This window comes from Pocillopora damicornis, chromosome 14, assembly GCF_964200805.1.
Source record: "Pocillopora damicornis chromosome 14, jaPocDami1.2, whole genome shotgun sequence".
Lineage (NCBI taxonomy): Eukaryota > Metazoa > Cnidaria > Anthozoa > Scleractinia > Pocilloporidae > Pocillopora > Pocillopora damicornis.
Window position 1 is genome coordinate 13,912,781 of NC_142683.1, and position 17,696 is coordinate 13,930,476.

At 38.3% G+C, this 17,696-nt stretch overlaps 2 protein-coding genes and 1 pseudogene across 3 annotated transcripts in view; 1 reads left to right on the top strand and 2 right to left on the bottom strand.

Moving 5' to 3' along the window:
- LOC149034584 (uncharacterized) overlaps positions 1-17,696 on the bottom strand; it is a 36,677-nt gene that overhangs the window by 10,557 nt on the left and 8,424 nt on the right. The window lies entirely within an intron of this gene.
- LOC149034585 (uncharacterized) lies at positions 1,768-17,272 on the bottom strand. 2 transcript variants are annotated; one of them, XM_089193805.1, is made up of 7 exons: positions 17,051-17,246; positions 15,007-15,097; positions 12,799-12,953; positions 10,937-11,098; positions 8,810-8,887; positions 7,815-7,882; positions 1,768-6,917 (listed from the first exon to the last, which is right to left on the bottom strand). In XM_089193805.1, exons 3-7 carry the CDS (start codon positions 12,893-12,895, stop codon positions 3,813-3,815), a joined length of 3,510 nt encoding a protein of 1,169 aa, XP_089049931.1. In that variant the 5' UTR covers positions 12,896-12,953; positions 15,007-15,097; positions 17,051-17,246; the 3' UTR covers positions 1,768-3,812. The 2 variants fall into 2 exon arrangements, with proteins under 2 accessions (XP_089049931.1, XP_089049930.1); XM_089193804.1 differs by lacking the exon at positions 15,007-15,097 and having other exon boundaries at positions 17,051-17,272.
- On the top strand, positions 13,720-14,410 carry LOC149034586 (uncharacterized; annotated as a pseudogene).

Sequence of the window (17,696 nt, forward strand, 5' to 3'; positions counted from 1 at the left end):
AGAAAAATAAAACGCGTTTACATGCAATCTTACAACCCCGGGGTGCTGGGGTGTTGTTGTGCTTGCAATTAAGAAGTTTGAGCAGAGGCGTCCCAAGCTCACATCTCGAAAAAGAAGAAAGATTAATTCTCGGACGCATATGCATTTATTCATGAAAGCGTCACGCGTTTTGTAAAGCGGTGTTTGGTTTCGCGAGAAACCGTTGACTTAATACGTTATACGGAATAATTTGGGAAACCAAATATGGTCGATTTACAACGCTAAATATTCCGAAATGTGAACATTTTACACTCCTTGTGTGTCCGTTGCGGTTTCTGGTGATTTTTGCCATGAAACGGCTAGGAAATGTACAAAGTTTTAAAACACAGGTTTCGCTTTTGAGCTTTTTGCCATGAATGCGACCCCGGCTAGGCGGGTTACCCCACCTTGCAACGTTTACATGGCAAATTGTCACTCCGGCTGACAGGGTTACCCTGCCTGGCAGACCGGGCAACCCACCTAGGCGGATCACCCTACCTATCATGTAAACGTGATCAAAATAAAATAAGAAATTATATGGACAGGCGGGTTACCCCACATAGACGAGTTACCTCACCTACCTGGGGTTCCCCACCACCATGTAAACAGGCCCTAAATTGACGTCTTCCTTGGTGTTGCAGTTCTAACTCCTGAAGTCCTCACACATTCCCACGGGCGTAAAAACGCCCGTGCCGAAGTGTCAATAGGGAGTTTAAGAAAACCACAATTGCAACGGCAACGGGAATGTTGTGAAATGTTGCTGCTAAAAGACCTTCCACAAAACTGCTGGCTATGCGATTCAAGAATTAAACAGCATAGTAAACAGCGAAACCTTTTCAATTTTTTATTTTCAGCCGGTTGACCAAGGATCAGCGTCGCGTTCTCTCAGACTCGTGCATGGCTTCAACTGTTAGAAAGGCAATCGAGCAAAGATTACTTGGATTCCTCAGCTACAACTCCAATCACTTGCCCGTGTATGCGAAGAACAAGCCTTAATTCAGACATTCAAAAGTTTCCTATAAAATACAGCGATTATGTCGCCGAGACATGGAGGGAGCTCTTCCAATTTTCAACTGCAACTGTAATGAGAGGACTGAGGAGAGCAAATATTGGCACCTGACCATTGTGGACTGGACATCAATCGAAAGGAAAACTGAGATTTTATTATAGATGACGCTAGGAGGACACCATTCTAACGTGGAAAAAATAGACATGATAGCAACTACTGAGGGGTGGGAGAGAGGTAAGGAGGTACATGAGGTGAAAGAAGCCTGACGTTGCGGGAGGATTGAGACGGATAAAAATTAAAACAGACAAAGAGATAGTTGCGTCTCATGAGGCGCGAAGAAGAATAAAGTTGAGGACGATGGAAGAAGTGCGCGTAAAGATGGGATAAAGGAAAAGTACGATAGAAAAGGGAAGGAAGGAGAAAAAAGCGATGCGCAAATTTGAAAAGATGTCAAAAAGGAGCACACATGTAACAGTATAAAAACGTCCGTCGGCGTTCAAAATCGTTTGTAAAATATGGAGAACGATAGACAGTTGAAGAGACACAATCTAAGAAATGAAGCGCTTCTGTTAAGTGGGTGGGGACTTGAATCAAGGAATGTAACTTCACTGTCAGCTGCACAGATGATCAACTTGGCGCGTGCGGGACAAAACAAGTATTGAAGTCCCCATAGGATCTGTTCTCTCTGCTTCTCACGTGAATCCTTAGAATATGGAGACAGACAATAAAAGTCAACGCAGTTTTTGTATTTTATACACTGTTTATTTCTCTTACACAAAGAAGTAAACAAGTAAGTACAATAAAAACTGCATTAAATTGTTCAAGGCTTTAAGTAAAATACGCGCTAAACAGAGACACTAAAATTAACCCATTTACTTCCAAGACTGATTATAGTTTAAATTCTCCTCACAAAATAAATACACCTACAAAAATGGTGTCAAGAATTAGAGAAAATCAAAACTCGAGGATAAGTTTATGCTACAAACGTAATGTTACATTGAATTCTAAGAATGAAGCAACAAAGAAACACATTCTTGTCAGTTGGGAAAATTTGTCTTCAGAACTTGGGAGTTCATGAGTTAATTAAACTAAGGTAAATAAACAATTATCTTCAACTGTAAATAAAGATGGCATCAAAATACTTCGCATGAAATTATTTGACATTATAAATTAGTTAACAGCGTTCCAGCTTGTTTCTAAAATCCTACGTTGTATCATACTCAGCCATGTGTGAGGTTAACTATTGCATTTTCTACCGGCATATACCAATGATAGTTACGAAAACTGCAAAATTAAGATTGATTTTACAAAAATTTCTTCTAACACAGCTGTGATACAGTATATCTTAAACTTTCGACCAAATAACGGGTTCTAATCACAAAGAGTTGTCTGAATACCTAAGCATAAATTCTTAAATCTGAGAAAGATATTATCAGACATCTTCAAATTATAATAAGGTAAATATAAAGTAATGAAAAAAATTTCAACGAGGAATTTTCAAAAATTGAAAGTTTCCATGAACCCTGAAACTTTTCAACTACGGACTAGTTTGCATTTATTTATGAACCATTTCACCAAAGTAATTCCTTTTGAGGACTACACGGCTTTTTTCAATTGCTTCTCTAATTTATGGGCGTAAATATTTTCCTACTAAAAACAAAAAAAAAACAACGTTGTTACACACATTTAAAGTTACTAACAGCTATGGCAACTTCATTTACAGTGAACTCTGCTTCGCTGTTTCCTTGTTTAGATTACATGGACAATTATTTACTTCTCTGTCGTGGTTCTTTAAAACGTATAGATAAGTGTTTCATAAAACGGACCAAAATTGACCAAACTCATTTGATTAAAAACAGGCTTGTAGCCAGCTTTAAGACTTGTTCAAGGCCTGTTCCCTTAGAAATTTTAAGTTTTGTTTCAACATTGAAAAGAATCATATTACAAAAGTAAAGCGGGCGGAAAATAATTGTAGGCCGGCCCTACGGGACAAGAGTCTGGCTAAACCCTTAAAAATAGGTCTAATGTCTCTTATATATGGTCAGTAAATCAAATAACGTCATCTCTGATGTTTACTTAGAATGGCAATCTTGGCACTGGTACAATTAGGTTGCATTAAAATTGATTGAAAAAAATTGTGAATAATTATCAATTTGAGGAAAGATAATCTCAACTTGTAACAAAGTAATTTATGATCCAGGAAAACCATCCAAGTTTAATTAACATATATATGGCTGCAAATTTTGCAAGTCAAATTTCTAAAATTAAAATCCCGCCAACTTTTGTAAACGACGAACTGTTTCTTAGCTTATCAAAAGCTTAGAGTATAAACGAAATTAAAACCTTATGGAAAAGCTCTTGCTTATGTACAAGAAAAAACTTTCAAATTGTTTTCCATACAACTGATTGCAATACAGGAATAGAGCAGTGTCATTTTGGCGAAAACGAAAACCTTGTAATCGCCATTAACTACTACAGGCATTCAAAACTGAAGCCTGGTTACATTTTGTTCTCTGGAAGCATTTAAATTTGTAAAGTTAAGAAAAAAAGACAATTTCGCTGATCAGAATAAAATGAAATACTGTTTTTTATTTCTTCAGCAAAGTAAAGTTGTACATCTCAAGTTCCATTTAACAAAAAAATAAAAAGTAATAAAAAATTGCCAAAAATTGTCAGAAAAGGGAAACATTTAGACCTTCCAAGTTCCTGCGCCATTTTTTCATTCTTTTTGAGACGAAAAAAATTTTTTTCATGCAGGAGATTTTACATTCAAATTTTCTTTTACCTACGCGATGAAGTCGAGAGTGACGTCATCTCCAATCAGCAAAAAGGGCGCCCAGTATTTGATGTCGCAGAACTCGTCTGATTCTCTGAGGCTTTTCATGGCCAGGTTCAGTGACTCGCTTGCAGGTTTACCTTCTGCAAGGTGTTGATAAAAGCATTTCATAAACTCGAGAGTAGCCTCGTCATCAATCGCCCACAGGGACGCCACAACAGATCGAGCACCAGCCCCCATAAAAGCGCGCGCAATGCCAACCACACCTTCAGCCTTGATCTCGCCCCGACCACTGTGGCAGCAACTGAGCACAACAAGTTTGGCGCGAAGTTGAACATTCAACACATCTCGAATCGTTAAAATGTAATCCTCCTTCTCCGTAGGTACAGTAGATATTCGGTCTGGGTTAGGTGTAAGAGCAATTTCGCCAGTTTCCAGACATCCGTGTGCCGCAAAGTGAACTAAGGAAACGGATCCGAGTCTTTCCAACACCTCACGTTTGGTGGCCTGTCTGCCAGTGATTGGCGTGATATTCAGAATTTTTCCGATCATTTCTATTTCTTCTTTAGCACAAGGAAGCTGCTTGAGGACTTTCTCTCCCTTTCTGTTTGTAACCTCGGCTACCCACGGATCTCCTACAAGTAACGCACCACTGCTTTCGTGATAATCATCTGGGTAATCGGCAATGAGTCTAAGACTTGTTAATGATGGAGCGAGTCGGATTCTGAACGATTCACACAGGTATTTAGAATTACCATCCTTGAATGCAGCGTAAGGAGCGAGCCACAGGGGTCCATCAGGAATAATGAGTAGTTCATCCTCTTGAAGCAGGTCAGCCACTGGCTTCATAACGGTATCATACAAAGTGCACAAGCATTCGTTTTGTTCGATGGGAGCTTGAGGGTTGTTTTTTTTAGTTTTCACATCCACTTTTGAATGGCTCTCCCTCAAAGCATCCAAAGATCGATTCTCGCATTTCACATTAGAATGAACACCCAGTTGCGTATAGACACCGAGCATGAACGACTCAAAGGACTGACTGGCTTCCCTATTCTCTGAAAAAGAACCTTTAAGTTTACTTTGTCTTAAATGAACTTGCCTTCCTTCGGAAACAACCCAAAGATTGACGTTATCTCTGTCTACTGCCTGAAAGATAGTGTTTGATGGAACGTTTTCTAAAACCGCTAAATCTTCATCGCCTCTCTCGTGCTGACTTGTTCCACCACAAAAACTGGATTCCATGAGGTCGTTCAGAGCTTGAGCTCGTCCTCTCTCAGCAGCAAGTAAAGCTTCATCTATATTACCTTGTTCTACGAGAACTCTCCACAAACCCGTATACGCCATTTGATTCTGATTTCGAAAATTAATTTTCCATTCGTCTTTAGATTCTAGAAGTACTCTCAAGGAGTTGTACAAGGTTATGCTAGCTTGGTAATGTTCAACGGCTTTTGGCAGTCGACCAAGCAACTCAAAAACGCATCCTGATGAATAGTAAGCCGTTGCCTCCAAGGATTTGTCTTCGACCTCTTTGGCAATTTTGAGCATTAGCTCGTATGAATTTTTGGCCTTGATCGGATCTCCCAGAGTTTGATACACATTGCCAAGATTACCATAAGCAATACCCTCCCCATGCTTGTCTCCTACTTCTTTGGCTATTTCAAGATGTAGGTTGTGGTACTCTACGGCTTTTTTGAAATTACCCAGCCTGTATAAAGCACTGCCAAGGTTGCCATAAGCACTACCCTCCCCATGCTTGTCTCCAACTTCTTTAGCTATTTCAAGATGTAGGTTGTGGTACTCTTTGGCTTCTTCGAAATCACCCAGACTGTCAAAAGCATTGCCAAGATTGCCATAAGCGTTACCCTCCCCATGCCTGTCTCCTACTTCTTTGGCTATTTTGAGATGTAGGTTGTGGTAATCTATGGCTTTTTTTAAACTACCCAGATTGTTATAAGCACTGCCAAGATTGCTATAAGCACTACCCTCCCCATGCTTGTTTCCTACTTTTTTGACTATTTCAAGATGTAGGTTGTGGTAGTCTATGGCTTTTTTGAAATCACCCAGACTGTCATAAGCATTGCCAAGACTGCCATAAGCGTTACCCTCTCCATGCTTGTCTTCTATTGCCTTAGCTATTTTAAGATGTATGTTGTGGTACTCTATGGCTTTTTTGAAATCCCCCAGACTCCGATACGCATTGCCAAGATTGCCAAAAGCGTTACCCTCCCCATGCTTGTCTCCTACTTCTATAGCTTTTTTAAGATATAGGTTAAGGTATTCTATGGCCTTTTCGAAATCACCCAGACTGTAATAAGCATTGCCAAGATTGCCATAAGCGTTACCCTCCCCATGCTTGTCTCCTACCTCTTTAGCTATTTTGAGATGTAGGTCGTTGTACTCTATAGCTGTTTTGAAATCACCCAGACTCCGATAAGCATTCCCAAGATTGCTATAAGCACTACCCTCCCCATGCTTATCTCCCATTTCTTTGGCTATTTTAAGATCTAGGTTGTGGTACTCTATGGCTTTTTTGAAATCACCTAGACCGTCATGAGCATTGCCAAGATTGCCATAAGCCTTACCCTCCCCAGGCTTGTCTCCTACTTCTTTGGCTATTTTAAGATGAAGGTTGTGGTACTTTATGGCTTTTTTCAAATCGCCCAAATGGTTATAAACATTGCCAAGATTGCTATAAGCACTACCCTCCCCACGTTTGTCTCCTACTTTTTGTGCTGTTTTAAGAAAAAGGTTGCAGTACTCTATTGCTTTTTTGCAATCACCCAGACTCCAATATGGATTGCCAAGAACGCTATAAGCGTTAACCTCTCCATGCTTGTCTCCTACTTCTTTACTAATTTTAAGATGCAGGTTGCAGTACTCTATGGCTCTTTTTAAATCACTAAGACTGCAATAAGCATTGCCTAGATTTCCATAATTGTTACCCTCCCCATACTTGTCTCCCTGATTGCAGAAGTCTATGACTTTCGTGGCATAACCTGGACTTGTATTACCATGGCCATGACTAAGATGATATTTTTCCCCCACGGACTCATCTTCCACTTCCCTGAGAGACTGAAGTCTTAATAACAACAAGATCCTATTATTTTTGTCGATCTTTTTTTTACGTTAAGGTTTAAATATGCGGGAAAAAAACATTTTCTGAACACATTGGTACGTAATAGTCCCTTTTTATAGTTGAGTGCAAGGTCCTCAAGCCTTTGAACAGAAGTGTGGCTAAGGGTGACCTTGTTATGATACAACATTGCTGCTTTCCAAATGCAAATTACTTTGCTATTATGCTCACTAGATACTGGTCTATATTTCAGCAAGGTCACCTTCAGCCTTCAGTTCGTATGAAAGGTAGATGTTTAATCAACGTTCAGTCTTTAAGTCAGTTATGAAGTAAATCTACGCATCACAAAAATTTTCTCCTGTGTGAAACCTCAAATTTTAACGCCAAATATCTAGATATAATCCCTTGTTTCCAAAAACCGGGAAGCACTTGCTCAATTTTAAATTAATATAGCTTTCACATCAGACTAATGTTTTACAGCAGGGGAAGAGATGAGTCTAGAACACAGTTTTTATGTTTTGTCCACAAAAAACACGACGAAAGTTTCCGCGTCTCTGAGTAGTGGAAAAAATTTAAAGGCGAGAAAATCAACATAATATATATAAACATTACCAAGCTTCTTTTTCTGACTCGTCACAGAGAGATCATCTATCTATGTACCATTTATACACTGGGTTAATATTAGTCTTTTTACCACACTGATGTACCAGTTGTGGCATGATTAATATGACGAAGTCATGGCTAAAAGGAGTATATCACTATTAAGTCACGGGGTAATAACTTTTCCCACAACTTTTAATCACACACACTCAAAGTATGAGATGACAAGTTCCCATCGTAATTAATACCCTTCTTCACATTTTCTCCATTAAATAGTCAAATTATGGAATACATCCACTATACCTATGGTTAAAATAAAAGATATCTTCAAAGGATACAGCTAATCCCTTATCACACCAAGTGATTGCTTCTTTAAATCTCTTCAGTTCAACACAGGCAGTGGCTCCTGTAGGCAACAACGCAAAAAAGCTTATAATTACTGTAGCTTGATTCCAAGAAAAGAAACAGAAACCACTGAAAGCTAAATCATTACAGACCAGAAAAAAACAAAACGAAACAAAGCAAAAACAAACTAAAAGGAAAAGAATAAACAGGCCTCATTAGTTTTCAGTAAGAGTAGCTTTTGATAATTGAAACTTCTGAGAACACTTAAATTGGGACTGACAATTCCCACAAAATCATTAAGAGATACACGGATAGAATATAAGACATGCAATACCAAAACCAAAAAATGAAACCCATTTTATAAAAATTTTTTATCATCATAATGGTACATTTTTTAGTTAATCTTTTTAACACTGGGTTGAATTTCAACTTCAATCAAAATACAAAATAAAAAATTTTAATTGATATTAAAACTAGTTTCCCTTTAGTTTGAGTAAACATATTTGTTTTACTCAATCAGTTGATAATTAATTCCTAGGAAGTGACTCAAACTAAAAGATTTACTCATGCCGTCTCTAGTTACATTATTATTACATGTTTTATAGCACTTAAAGTTGAGTTGTACTTGACGAATGAGGAAAGTTTTCTTACGGTTTGAGTTAAGTTAAGTCCTTACTTCTTTTCAAAACAGCGAGATAGTGACTAAACATGTCTGACACCACTACCTCGCTCATTGAGCAGAAGGAAATTCAAATACTCATGCTGAAATTTTGCTTTGCATTCAGCATTGAGTTCTTCATCCAACTCAAAATAATGTTTTCTTCATAATGTAAAGTCACAGCACAGCAGTCAAGCACTGGATTCAAATGTACATTAGGGTGGTGTAGACCTCTTTATCAAAGTAAGTTGAGACAAGATTTAACTTTACTTAATTTTAGAGTGTTGAGTTCTTTTTTACTTTTATTATAGCACAGTTAATATATCTAACCTCTGAAAATTGCCTTGAAGAAAGTTGGATTTAACTTAATGGCTGCCTCTGCATCCCTTAGTGAATCCTGGTGATTTCCTGTTTTTTAAAATAAATATCTCTGATTAGCTGCGCATATAGCAAACCCACCACCTTTACATCAATTTTAAGAAAAGCTTGTGATGTTCATTGATGTCTGTGGTAAGAGGTTACTTGTTGCTATTTTTGAGCGGCCAAGATATGGCGCATGTTTTCTGAAGAATTTACTTTTGGGCATGCATTCAAAATTATCACCTTTTTCAGAAAACTACTGCTGACAGTACTGACAGCTCTTAGCTTCAAAAGAGAAAAAAAAAGCATATTAAAGTGCCTATGAAACGAAATTTGTTTTTTGCATTTTCTGGTTTATAGCAGTGTTTTAAAATTAGGAAAAAACGACCCTAGCGCCTAGAGCGTTCTCCTTATCCATCTTTTCGGGCATTGAAAGTACGCTTTGGCGGCGAAAAGGTGTCCCCATCAAGCGAAAATCCAAAACGATCATGTTACATAGCCGTGACGTAGAAAACTGGGAAAACACGGCGGCGACTTTGGTGGGGAAAGGAGGAATCGAGAAGAAAGGACGAACGTATTGCGTGACCGGAGAGCCAAATGATGTTAGCTACAAGAATAATACAGATATACCGGATATTTCTATACACTACTTTCCAAAGGATGTAGCTCTATGTCCAAAATGGACGTGTTTCGATCGTCGACATCGAGGAGATTTTACTCTTCAATGTCGTCGGCTCTATGCTTTCTACCGGCTGCAAAGACGCCTGTTACGAACACATATCACTAGTCAAATCAGGGGAACACAACCAATGAATTCAGCTGAAAAGAATGCTGATTGAGGGGTCTGTTCCCACACCGAACACGATTGTTCAACATTCTTTTCGCATACATTTTACAAGCGAAGAATGGTCAGCTCTTCATTGCTTTTTATGTCACGCGCTTGAGATGTACTCATACTCCTTGTCTTCCTACATGATCACATTTGCGCTTTTCTTATGGTATGAAAATCCTACCAATTGTAATTTCTATCGTATTTTGATAACAGAAATACATTATTTGTAATGAAGTTCGAGCCCTTTCCTGAGCTGATCGATATTTTTTTGCTTGAACAGTGCGAAACCTCTGACGGATACTGGACTATACACAGGCTCGAGGGGTGGTGTATTCTCCTAACCTAGGTTTCCGAAAATCCATCCTACGAGCCATCCATTCCCCCCTGCCCTCAAGAAACCAAAAGTAGCAACAGTAGCAATGTCATTGTGATAAATGCACGGCAACGAGATAGATAGAGAAACACAAATTTTACTGAATTAGATGTCGTACTGTGTGAAGGTCGATGCGTACGAAATATTTATTTATAATACTGATGTCTGTAGTTATTCTCTTTGAGCGGAATATGTCATAAGGCAAAGCTTCCCTTAAACTAAATAGGTTTTTCTCGATTTAAATCCCTATCTGAGATTACCTTAAATCAGATAACTAAAAACTCACTCGTTTCTGTTCGGTTTGAGCGGCTCGACAATCGCGACGATAGCTTCTGCCTTTGCAATCTCTGAGGAAAGGGGCAATTTGCAGTAAACTGCCCGATGAATTCTCGGTGAAAAATCATCGTGCCTTGTGATGCAGCTGATTCTTTCGTCAAAAGTTAGCTTTTGGTTTACAAAGAGAATTTTTCTACAGCAACGAAACCTTAAAGCACTGACCGAGGGGAACCTTCGCCGCACATAATGCGAAGGAATAAAATGCTATGGCAAAACAGAAACGAACACAGTTTCCCACTCTTGAAACAGATTTCGCCATAGAAAACAAAACACAAACGCAGCAAACTAAACATTCAGTAACAGGAATTTTTTGTTCTAATCTTGACCTGAAAACCGCAGGCGAGAAACCGTCTTAGTCAGTCCTCGTCGAATGCTCGCGGTTCTCCTTAACAGAGGGCTGAATCGTACTCGCAAATTCCATTTCTTCTCTACTGCTCTAGTAAGATGTATCAAAACTCTCGGTAGAGCTTGCTGAAGGTAGTAATACATTGCTATTGGACATTATATTAAGAGTATTTCAATGCTGACTGATACAAATCAGTAAGTATCATCTTACCAAGTTTAAAATGTGCAATTGCCCTGTTGTTGTAGAGTTTGGCCTTCAGTTCTTTCTCATTGCAGTTCATTTTAATTCCTTCGCCGTAAAAATTAATAGCACGGATGAAATCTCCTTTCTTGAAGGCCTCATTACCCTCATTCCTATAAATATCAGCTGTGGCTGCAAAGAAAAAATTTAAAAAATAATTTGTCAAAGTTTGTGGTTGTAGTTAATAGGTGTATAAGCAGAGATGCAAAGATTTGGAGATTTAAAATCTGCAGATTTTTCCTTTTGTGCCAGCTGCCACTTTTGCACCTGCCTGACTTGGACCAGCCCCTGAAAACCTTCGATGACGTCTGCAGCCCCCCCCCCCCACCCCCCTCACGGAATAAATCCCACTCAGTAAGTTAATGAGACATTTTATTGGTTGAAAGCTCAACCAATCAGACTCAGTTGCTGTTGTGGTTGTTGTTTTAGAAGAAAGCGTAATCCCTACTTTGAAAAAATCTAAGCACAATCAAGAAAATTAAGATAAGAATCTTAATATTGACAAAAAGCCAGATAACATTGGATGTGGGGAATCTGGAGTTCAAAAGTTATGTTTCTGTGAGGAACTGACCCAAATCCTCTTTTATCTTGAAGGTTTGATGACCCATATGAGAGACCTAGAGTCTTGTTCTGTGTCTGTGAGACTCCCTGATAATCAGGGAGAGCTGACATAATGATAAGTGTAAAAGAGTCCAGTGCTTTAACCCTTGAACTCCCATAAGTGATTAACATGAAACATCTCCATATAATATCCATTCATCATCCAGCAAACAGATTATGAGAGTACTCAAACTTATCAGATTAAAGTTGTTATCTTGATCTAACACTAAATTCTCTTAACTAAATTACAAGGAAATGTGTAGAGGCTACAAGGAAGAATTATGGATCAGATCTAGGTAGTAAAAAGGGTTAAATACATTTAGATAGTTAAAATTCAATAAGATCCAAACGTTGTAATTATAAAAACCAGAAGCAATATTACTTATGGACAAACAGTAATTACATAAATGATAAGAATAATGATAAAGAAGATGAAATTAATAGTTATGGTGATCTTGATAATGTGGGTGACAACGGTGATGATGATGATAAGAGTTAAGCATCCCTCAATTTGAAGCGAACCCCTGCGCATTTGAACTTTTGGAGATTGCTTTCCTCAAATTCCCTTCCTCCCCCCTGGAAAAAATTATCCTCAAATGCCCCACCCAAATTCTATTTAAAAAGCAAAATTAGCAACTGTGACTTTCAACACACTGAGCAAGCTTTAAAACCTAACCTAACCCTTAAAAACGTTTTTCTCTTGAACTCTTGAGTAATTTTTCAGTAAAAGTGCACTATTTACCTTAAACACCTCCATATTTAAAGACATAACACTATTGTATTCTACTGGAAAGACTTGACACTTCTGGTTCAACTTCTTCAACACTAGTCAGGCAAGGTTCAATTCCCCCACCATATGGTCAAATGCCTGCAGGAAAGGGAGGGGGGGGGGGGTTGAGGCTTTCAATTGATTGTTGCATTATAATAGGAAGATGATAACAATGATGATGGTACTTATAATGCAAACTTACAAAATGGATGTTATATGTCTTCACTTATTATAACTTTGTGTACAAGTTTCCTTTGAACTTTTAGAAAAGAAAATAACAAATTCACAGATCCGCTCAATGAATAGCATATTGTTATCATGGAAGAGAGCCATGACTGGCCAAATAACCTTCGAAGTGGTCATACAGTGTATATATCCTTCTCCACATCTGCTTCCATTCTCAAAACTGGTGGAATAGAAAAAGTTCTATTAATAGCTGAAGCCAAATTTGAACCTGACTTACCTCGTAAAGTGTCCTCATCAAAATCTGGTGCATTTTCTTTGGCAAATAGGTCTTCATTTTCACATGGCACTTTAATTGGACTTCTTCCTGTAGCCATTGCAACTATTAGAAGATTCTTCTTACAACGTTGCTGTAACGTTTTAAGTTATTCTGGCCTGAAAAAAAGATGGTTGCAAATGGTAATAAACACTAGTTCAACATATCACCCGGTTGCAAAAGAAAGATTTTTTCCGTTCTGAGATTGAGAGGGATGCATAGACAAAATCATAACCATTTAATATTAATGGCATACTAGAAGTAACAAAAGAACAGAAGAAAACAAGCATCGTTATTTTTAAATGAACAGCAATTCACTTCTCATAATAAAACTTTTCAAGATTTATAAAATACAACTGACTGAGATAAACTGGGTAAACATCCTCATCTTTGTCTTGAATATGAAAGCGATCTTCGCAGTAATGAACACTATCTGAGCAGCAGTGAAAACAAGGCCTGGAAAAAACTCAGGCCTGTACGGGATTTGAAACCATGATCTCTGCGATACCGATACGGCACTCTACCAACTGAGCTAGCAAGCCAATTAAGAGCTGGTTATTATCTTGGTTCCAAATAAACCCGTGAAGTGGTGAATAAACGACTGTGAATATATGAAATTCATATATTTGAAGTGCGGATAAAGACGTGAAAATGAAAGCGATCTTCGCCGTGATGAACACTACCTGAGATTTGAGAGAGCAGTCCAAGAAAGTATTGAAAAGGTTCTTGAAACGTTTGACGGGGTCGAAAATTTAAGTGCAGAGCAAAGTGATGGCGTATGTAATTTTATTCTCCGTAAGGATCTCTTGGGAAGTCTTTGTTTATGATACCTTGCAATTTTAAACCCGTTTCTGTCATTTCTCCACATGCCAGTGCATGTGATCACACGCCAAAAAGCCGACTACATCGTCATGTTTTCGCAAAGACCCTCGCACATTTACAGCCATAGATGTACTTGTTGGATGAAGGTATGCCCATAGATAAAGTTTACAATACCTTGATCAAGGAAAAGACAACCACCATCAGCAAGACAATACCAGGCCCAAAGATGATTGAGAATAGAAAATACAAGAATCACATCAACCGAGACCACACTGAAGCGTAACGCAGCGGAAACACTGATAGCAAGTTTGCATACCCTGCCTCTCAACAGCACTGTTACCTTCACAAAAAAAAAAAATCTCAGTCAACTCGTCTCCCAACATGCTGAATGACATACATCGATTCTGCGTTCTTGAAAACTGTATTCTGAAAATCGATACCACTTTTGAGTTTGTCGATGGCCTATAGTTAACAGATACTACATACACGAATGAGTCCTCAATCAAACAGAGCAACAAGCATCATGAGTTCCCAGGTCCAAGCTTCTGGCATTTCAAGAAGAGTCGAGAGGGTAATAGAAGATTCGCTGGTGAACTCGCCATTGCCAAACCAAAATTGTTAGGAATAAAGAAGATCGGCCATGATCTTGACAAAGCTATTTCTGGTGGGGGCTGTTCGTGATTTGGGAAAGTATAGGCTTGCTCCTGGGTACGACCAGTTTCAAGTCGATCCAGTGAAGTGGAACATGTGGGGCCCAGAAAGGCACGCTCAACACCTATCTGCATTGCGTAACTTCACACATAAATTATATGACATGTATAAGAAACCCAGGGCTGCTGGTCCGAAGTCATCTTCACAGAGTAAAACAAAGAGAGTCCACTCGCCAGAACCCGAAATGGTGCGAACTGCAAGACCAACATAAAACTTGGTGGGGGTCACGGGGTCACCCAGGTGAATAATCACAGTCCTGGGATCTACTATCCAAAAAATAAGCATTGTTATTAAATCTGCCCTGGGATTTCTACAAGGGTAATTTAGTTTCTCCTACAGAAAAACAGATAAATACGCAGACTGAGGTTTAGGTTTGTTATTTATCACGTTTAATATAACTTCATAGGTAGAGAAAAAAACAACTGCAGCTACTGGTGCAATGAAGTTCCTTAACCCTGACAGGACGAGTACGAGCTTGTAAGCAGAGATGATGTAGAGCTATGCCCCAAAAGTGTCCAACACTGTGAGCAATGTAAGGTGACTTTTCATCAAGCAGTCAAGGATGCCGACAAAAGTGTTGGAGTGCGGGAACGCACTGATAAGTCAGGAAAGATAGTCAAATATACCGGTAATCTTTACCTGCATTTTCTAACCAAATGCCTCTCTGAATATGACCAGAAATTCACCTTTTCTGCCATAACGGTTCCCGCACGCACCCTTACATTTCTATCTGAAAGAGGAAGGGCAGTGTTAGCGCCCAAGGAATTGCATGTGGAGGAGGAACTCGCGTGTGCACTTTCAGTAAGAAGTTATTTATAAATCATTTCGCTAAGCTGTTTCAGTTAAACATTTTATAAAAGAAAAAACAATGTTATTACCCATAATATTGGGACAAGTTACGTGGCATTATCAATTTTATCTTCTACATATTTGGGGTTCGCAAGAGAAAAAGAGAGTTTTGGAATGATATTTGTCTAAGAAAGTCATTGAATTACCACCAAGATGTGTTAGTAAGTTTTTTGCAATTTGTGTAACTACACAATGTCGTAATCTTGACATGAAATGAAATAAATGTGAAAAAAATCAAGTTTTCCCTCTAGAGCTGTTGCTATTTTCCAAAAGTTGTTAGCAATTGAATACATATGTAATGGAAATTATAATAAAGCAACAGTACTATGCCAATCATGCTCGGGTTATTTAGGTTGAGGAAGATATTTAATTACTTGTTAACGGTTTTCATATTTTTTATTATGATCTATGATTTAAAGAATGTGTTGCTACGCTATTCACGTAAAGTTTTATTTCTTTGTTGCAATTGCTGTCTTTTGATGAAATCATATCAACGCATTTAAGGGTTATCAGTGCAATTATTGAACTGAAAGGCCCTAACCATACATATAACATTTCATTTCCAAGAGTGTATGTCAGCGAAGAGTAGACACAGCTGTTTACTTTGTGGACCTCTGAATAGGTAAATAGCACCCTTCACCCGATCCCATGGCAACTGCCTCATTTCGGTAGAATGTTTTAAATAATATAGACTTATCCAAGCCTAAAAGCGAAGCTCGACATTTTCTGCTTTTTTATAGTTATTCTGAAAATACCTGAGCGGTCAGCGGTCATCATCCAAAAATTACTTGAATTCGATCAGTTCTGTGCGATGTAAGTTGACGTTAGTCTGAACCTTTATACTCCAGTATTAATTGGCCTTGATTTAAACTTAAAGGCTCAGGTTATCGTCAGCTTACATCATTTATGGTGAATTGACAGCTGCCAAAACAAGGTACCCGCTAATCAGTATCACCTGTACAACTCATCGAGGTCACGTAATATTTGGAAGGTGGACGCTGACCATTATTAATGCTGTAAATGTTTCAAATGGATCGCAGGCTCAAGTATTTTCAGAAATTATTAAAAACACGCAGAAGATTTGGAGCTCCCCTTTTAGACTTGGCTAAATCTCTTTATTACTTCTTTGACACCTGACAACACAAAAACAAAATTCTGAGTCGAAGTTAAGGTTTCTGAAGGTGGTTGTAGGTGGTTTTAGGTAGTTGTAGGTGGTTTCAGGTGGTTCTGGGTGGTTTCAGGTGGTTGTAGGTGGCTCCATGATTTAGTGTTTAAGCCAAAGAGAATAAATTACCTCCAAACTATAAAATAAGGAACATTAACACATGACATACACAGGACACGTTAATCGTTCTTTGTCAAAAGTATCGTAAATACGGGAGCAAATTAAGTTAATACAAATGTAAGCCCTACACGAAAGCTAGTGCAAACATGACAATCAAACGAAACTGAAAGTGTTTCTATCATCAGCGCTTGCACTAAAATAGAATCGATAATTTGGATATTCCTTTTTATTCTCCCGAATCACTTACTTTTTTCAAAGTAAATGCCAGGTATTGCCTGCGAAGTTTTGTGGCTTTTTCAAACAAGCTCAGCTTAATTAGCTTATGAGTAACACAAAGCGGCAATACATTAATTATTAATACACGCCAGAATCAAGTAAAAATAGGAATCTTCTTCAGTTAACTGCAGGAATCGAACGTCTTTCGTTGCCAGAAATCAGAGAAAATGAGGACAGATTAAGAACATTTGAAGGAGAAAATCTTGACTGAGAAACTCGAAATAAAAGCATTTACTTTACATTCAAAAATCTGATACAGCCATGCGTTCTTACCTCTGTCGGGAAATGAAAGGCAAATTTGACTGTTTCACGACCTTGCTTCCTCAATCTGACATAGAAATGATTCAAAGAAAGTCAAGACTAAGCCAGTACCAAGAAAGACTCGAAAGCTAGGTCATTGAACGAAGAATCGCGAGAGCGTGTTGGGAAAATGAAAGGTCTTTGCAAGCTTGAAGCCGGAAGTGCATCCGCTGATATTGAAAGAAAAGCCCGTTTGATTTGTAAACTAAGTCTGTGGTTTGGCTAGCCTGCGTTGCTGGCCCAAACCGCAGACCGCCAGGAACGTAGGCTATGGTTTGGCAAAATTGTTGTTTTGAAGTTAAAAAAAAGTGTTTCTGTTATGCATCGCAATCTTTCAATATTAAAAAATATTAAAAACAACGAAATGAATGTCATAACTTTATTACATAGAAATTAAAGAGGACACATGAAGTTCTAAGCGTCAATAAACATTAAATAAAATTGATTTACGTCATGAAGAACTCCAGGAAACCTTTAAAGATAATTTATTAGCAATAGTTACGAATCAAAACTATAACGAGAACAAACTCCTAAAAGCTGACTATACGACCTGCAGCGTGAATATAAACTGTTATTTATCTTAATTTTCATTCTGTGATTGCATACCATTTAGAGGACT

Excerpts from the sequence above, each read along its gene's own strand:
- LOC149034585 (XM_089193804.1), bottom strand. The coding sequence starts at position 12,895 with ATGGCTACAGGAAGAAGTCCAATTAAAGTGCCATGTGAAAATGAAGAC. Across the intron at positions 8,888-10,936 it reads AATTGCACATTTTAAACTTG|GAAATCACCAGGATTCACTA; the intron begins GTAAGATGATAC and ends TTTAAAAAACAG. Across the intron at positions 7,883-8,809 it reads CTTCAAGGCAATTTTCAGAG|GAGCCACTGCCTGTGTTGAA; the intron begins GTTAGATATATT and ends TGTTGCCTACAG.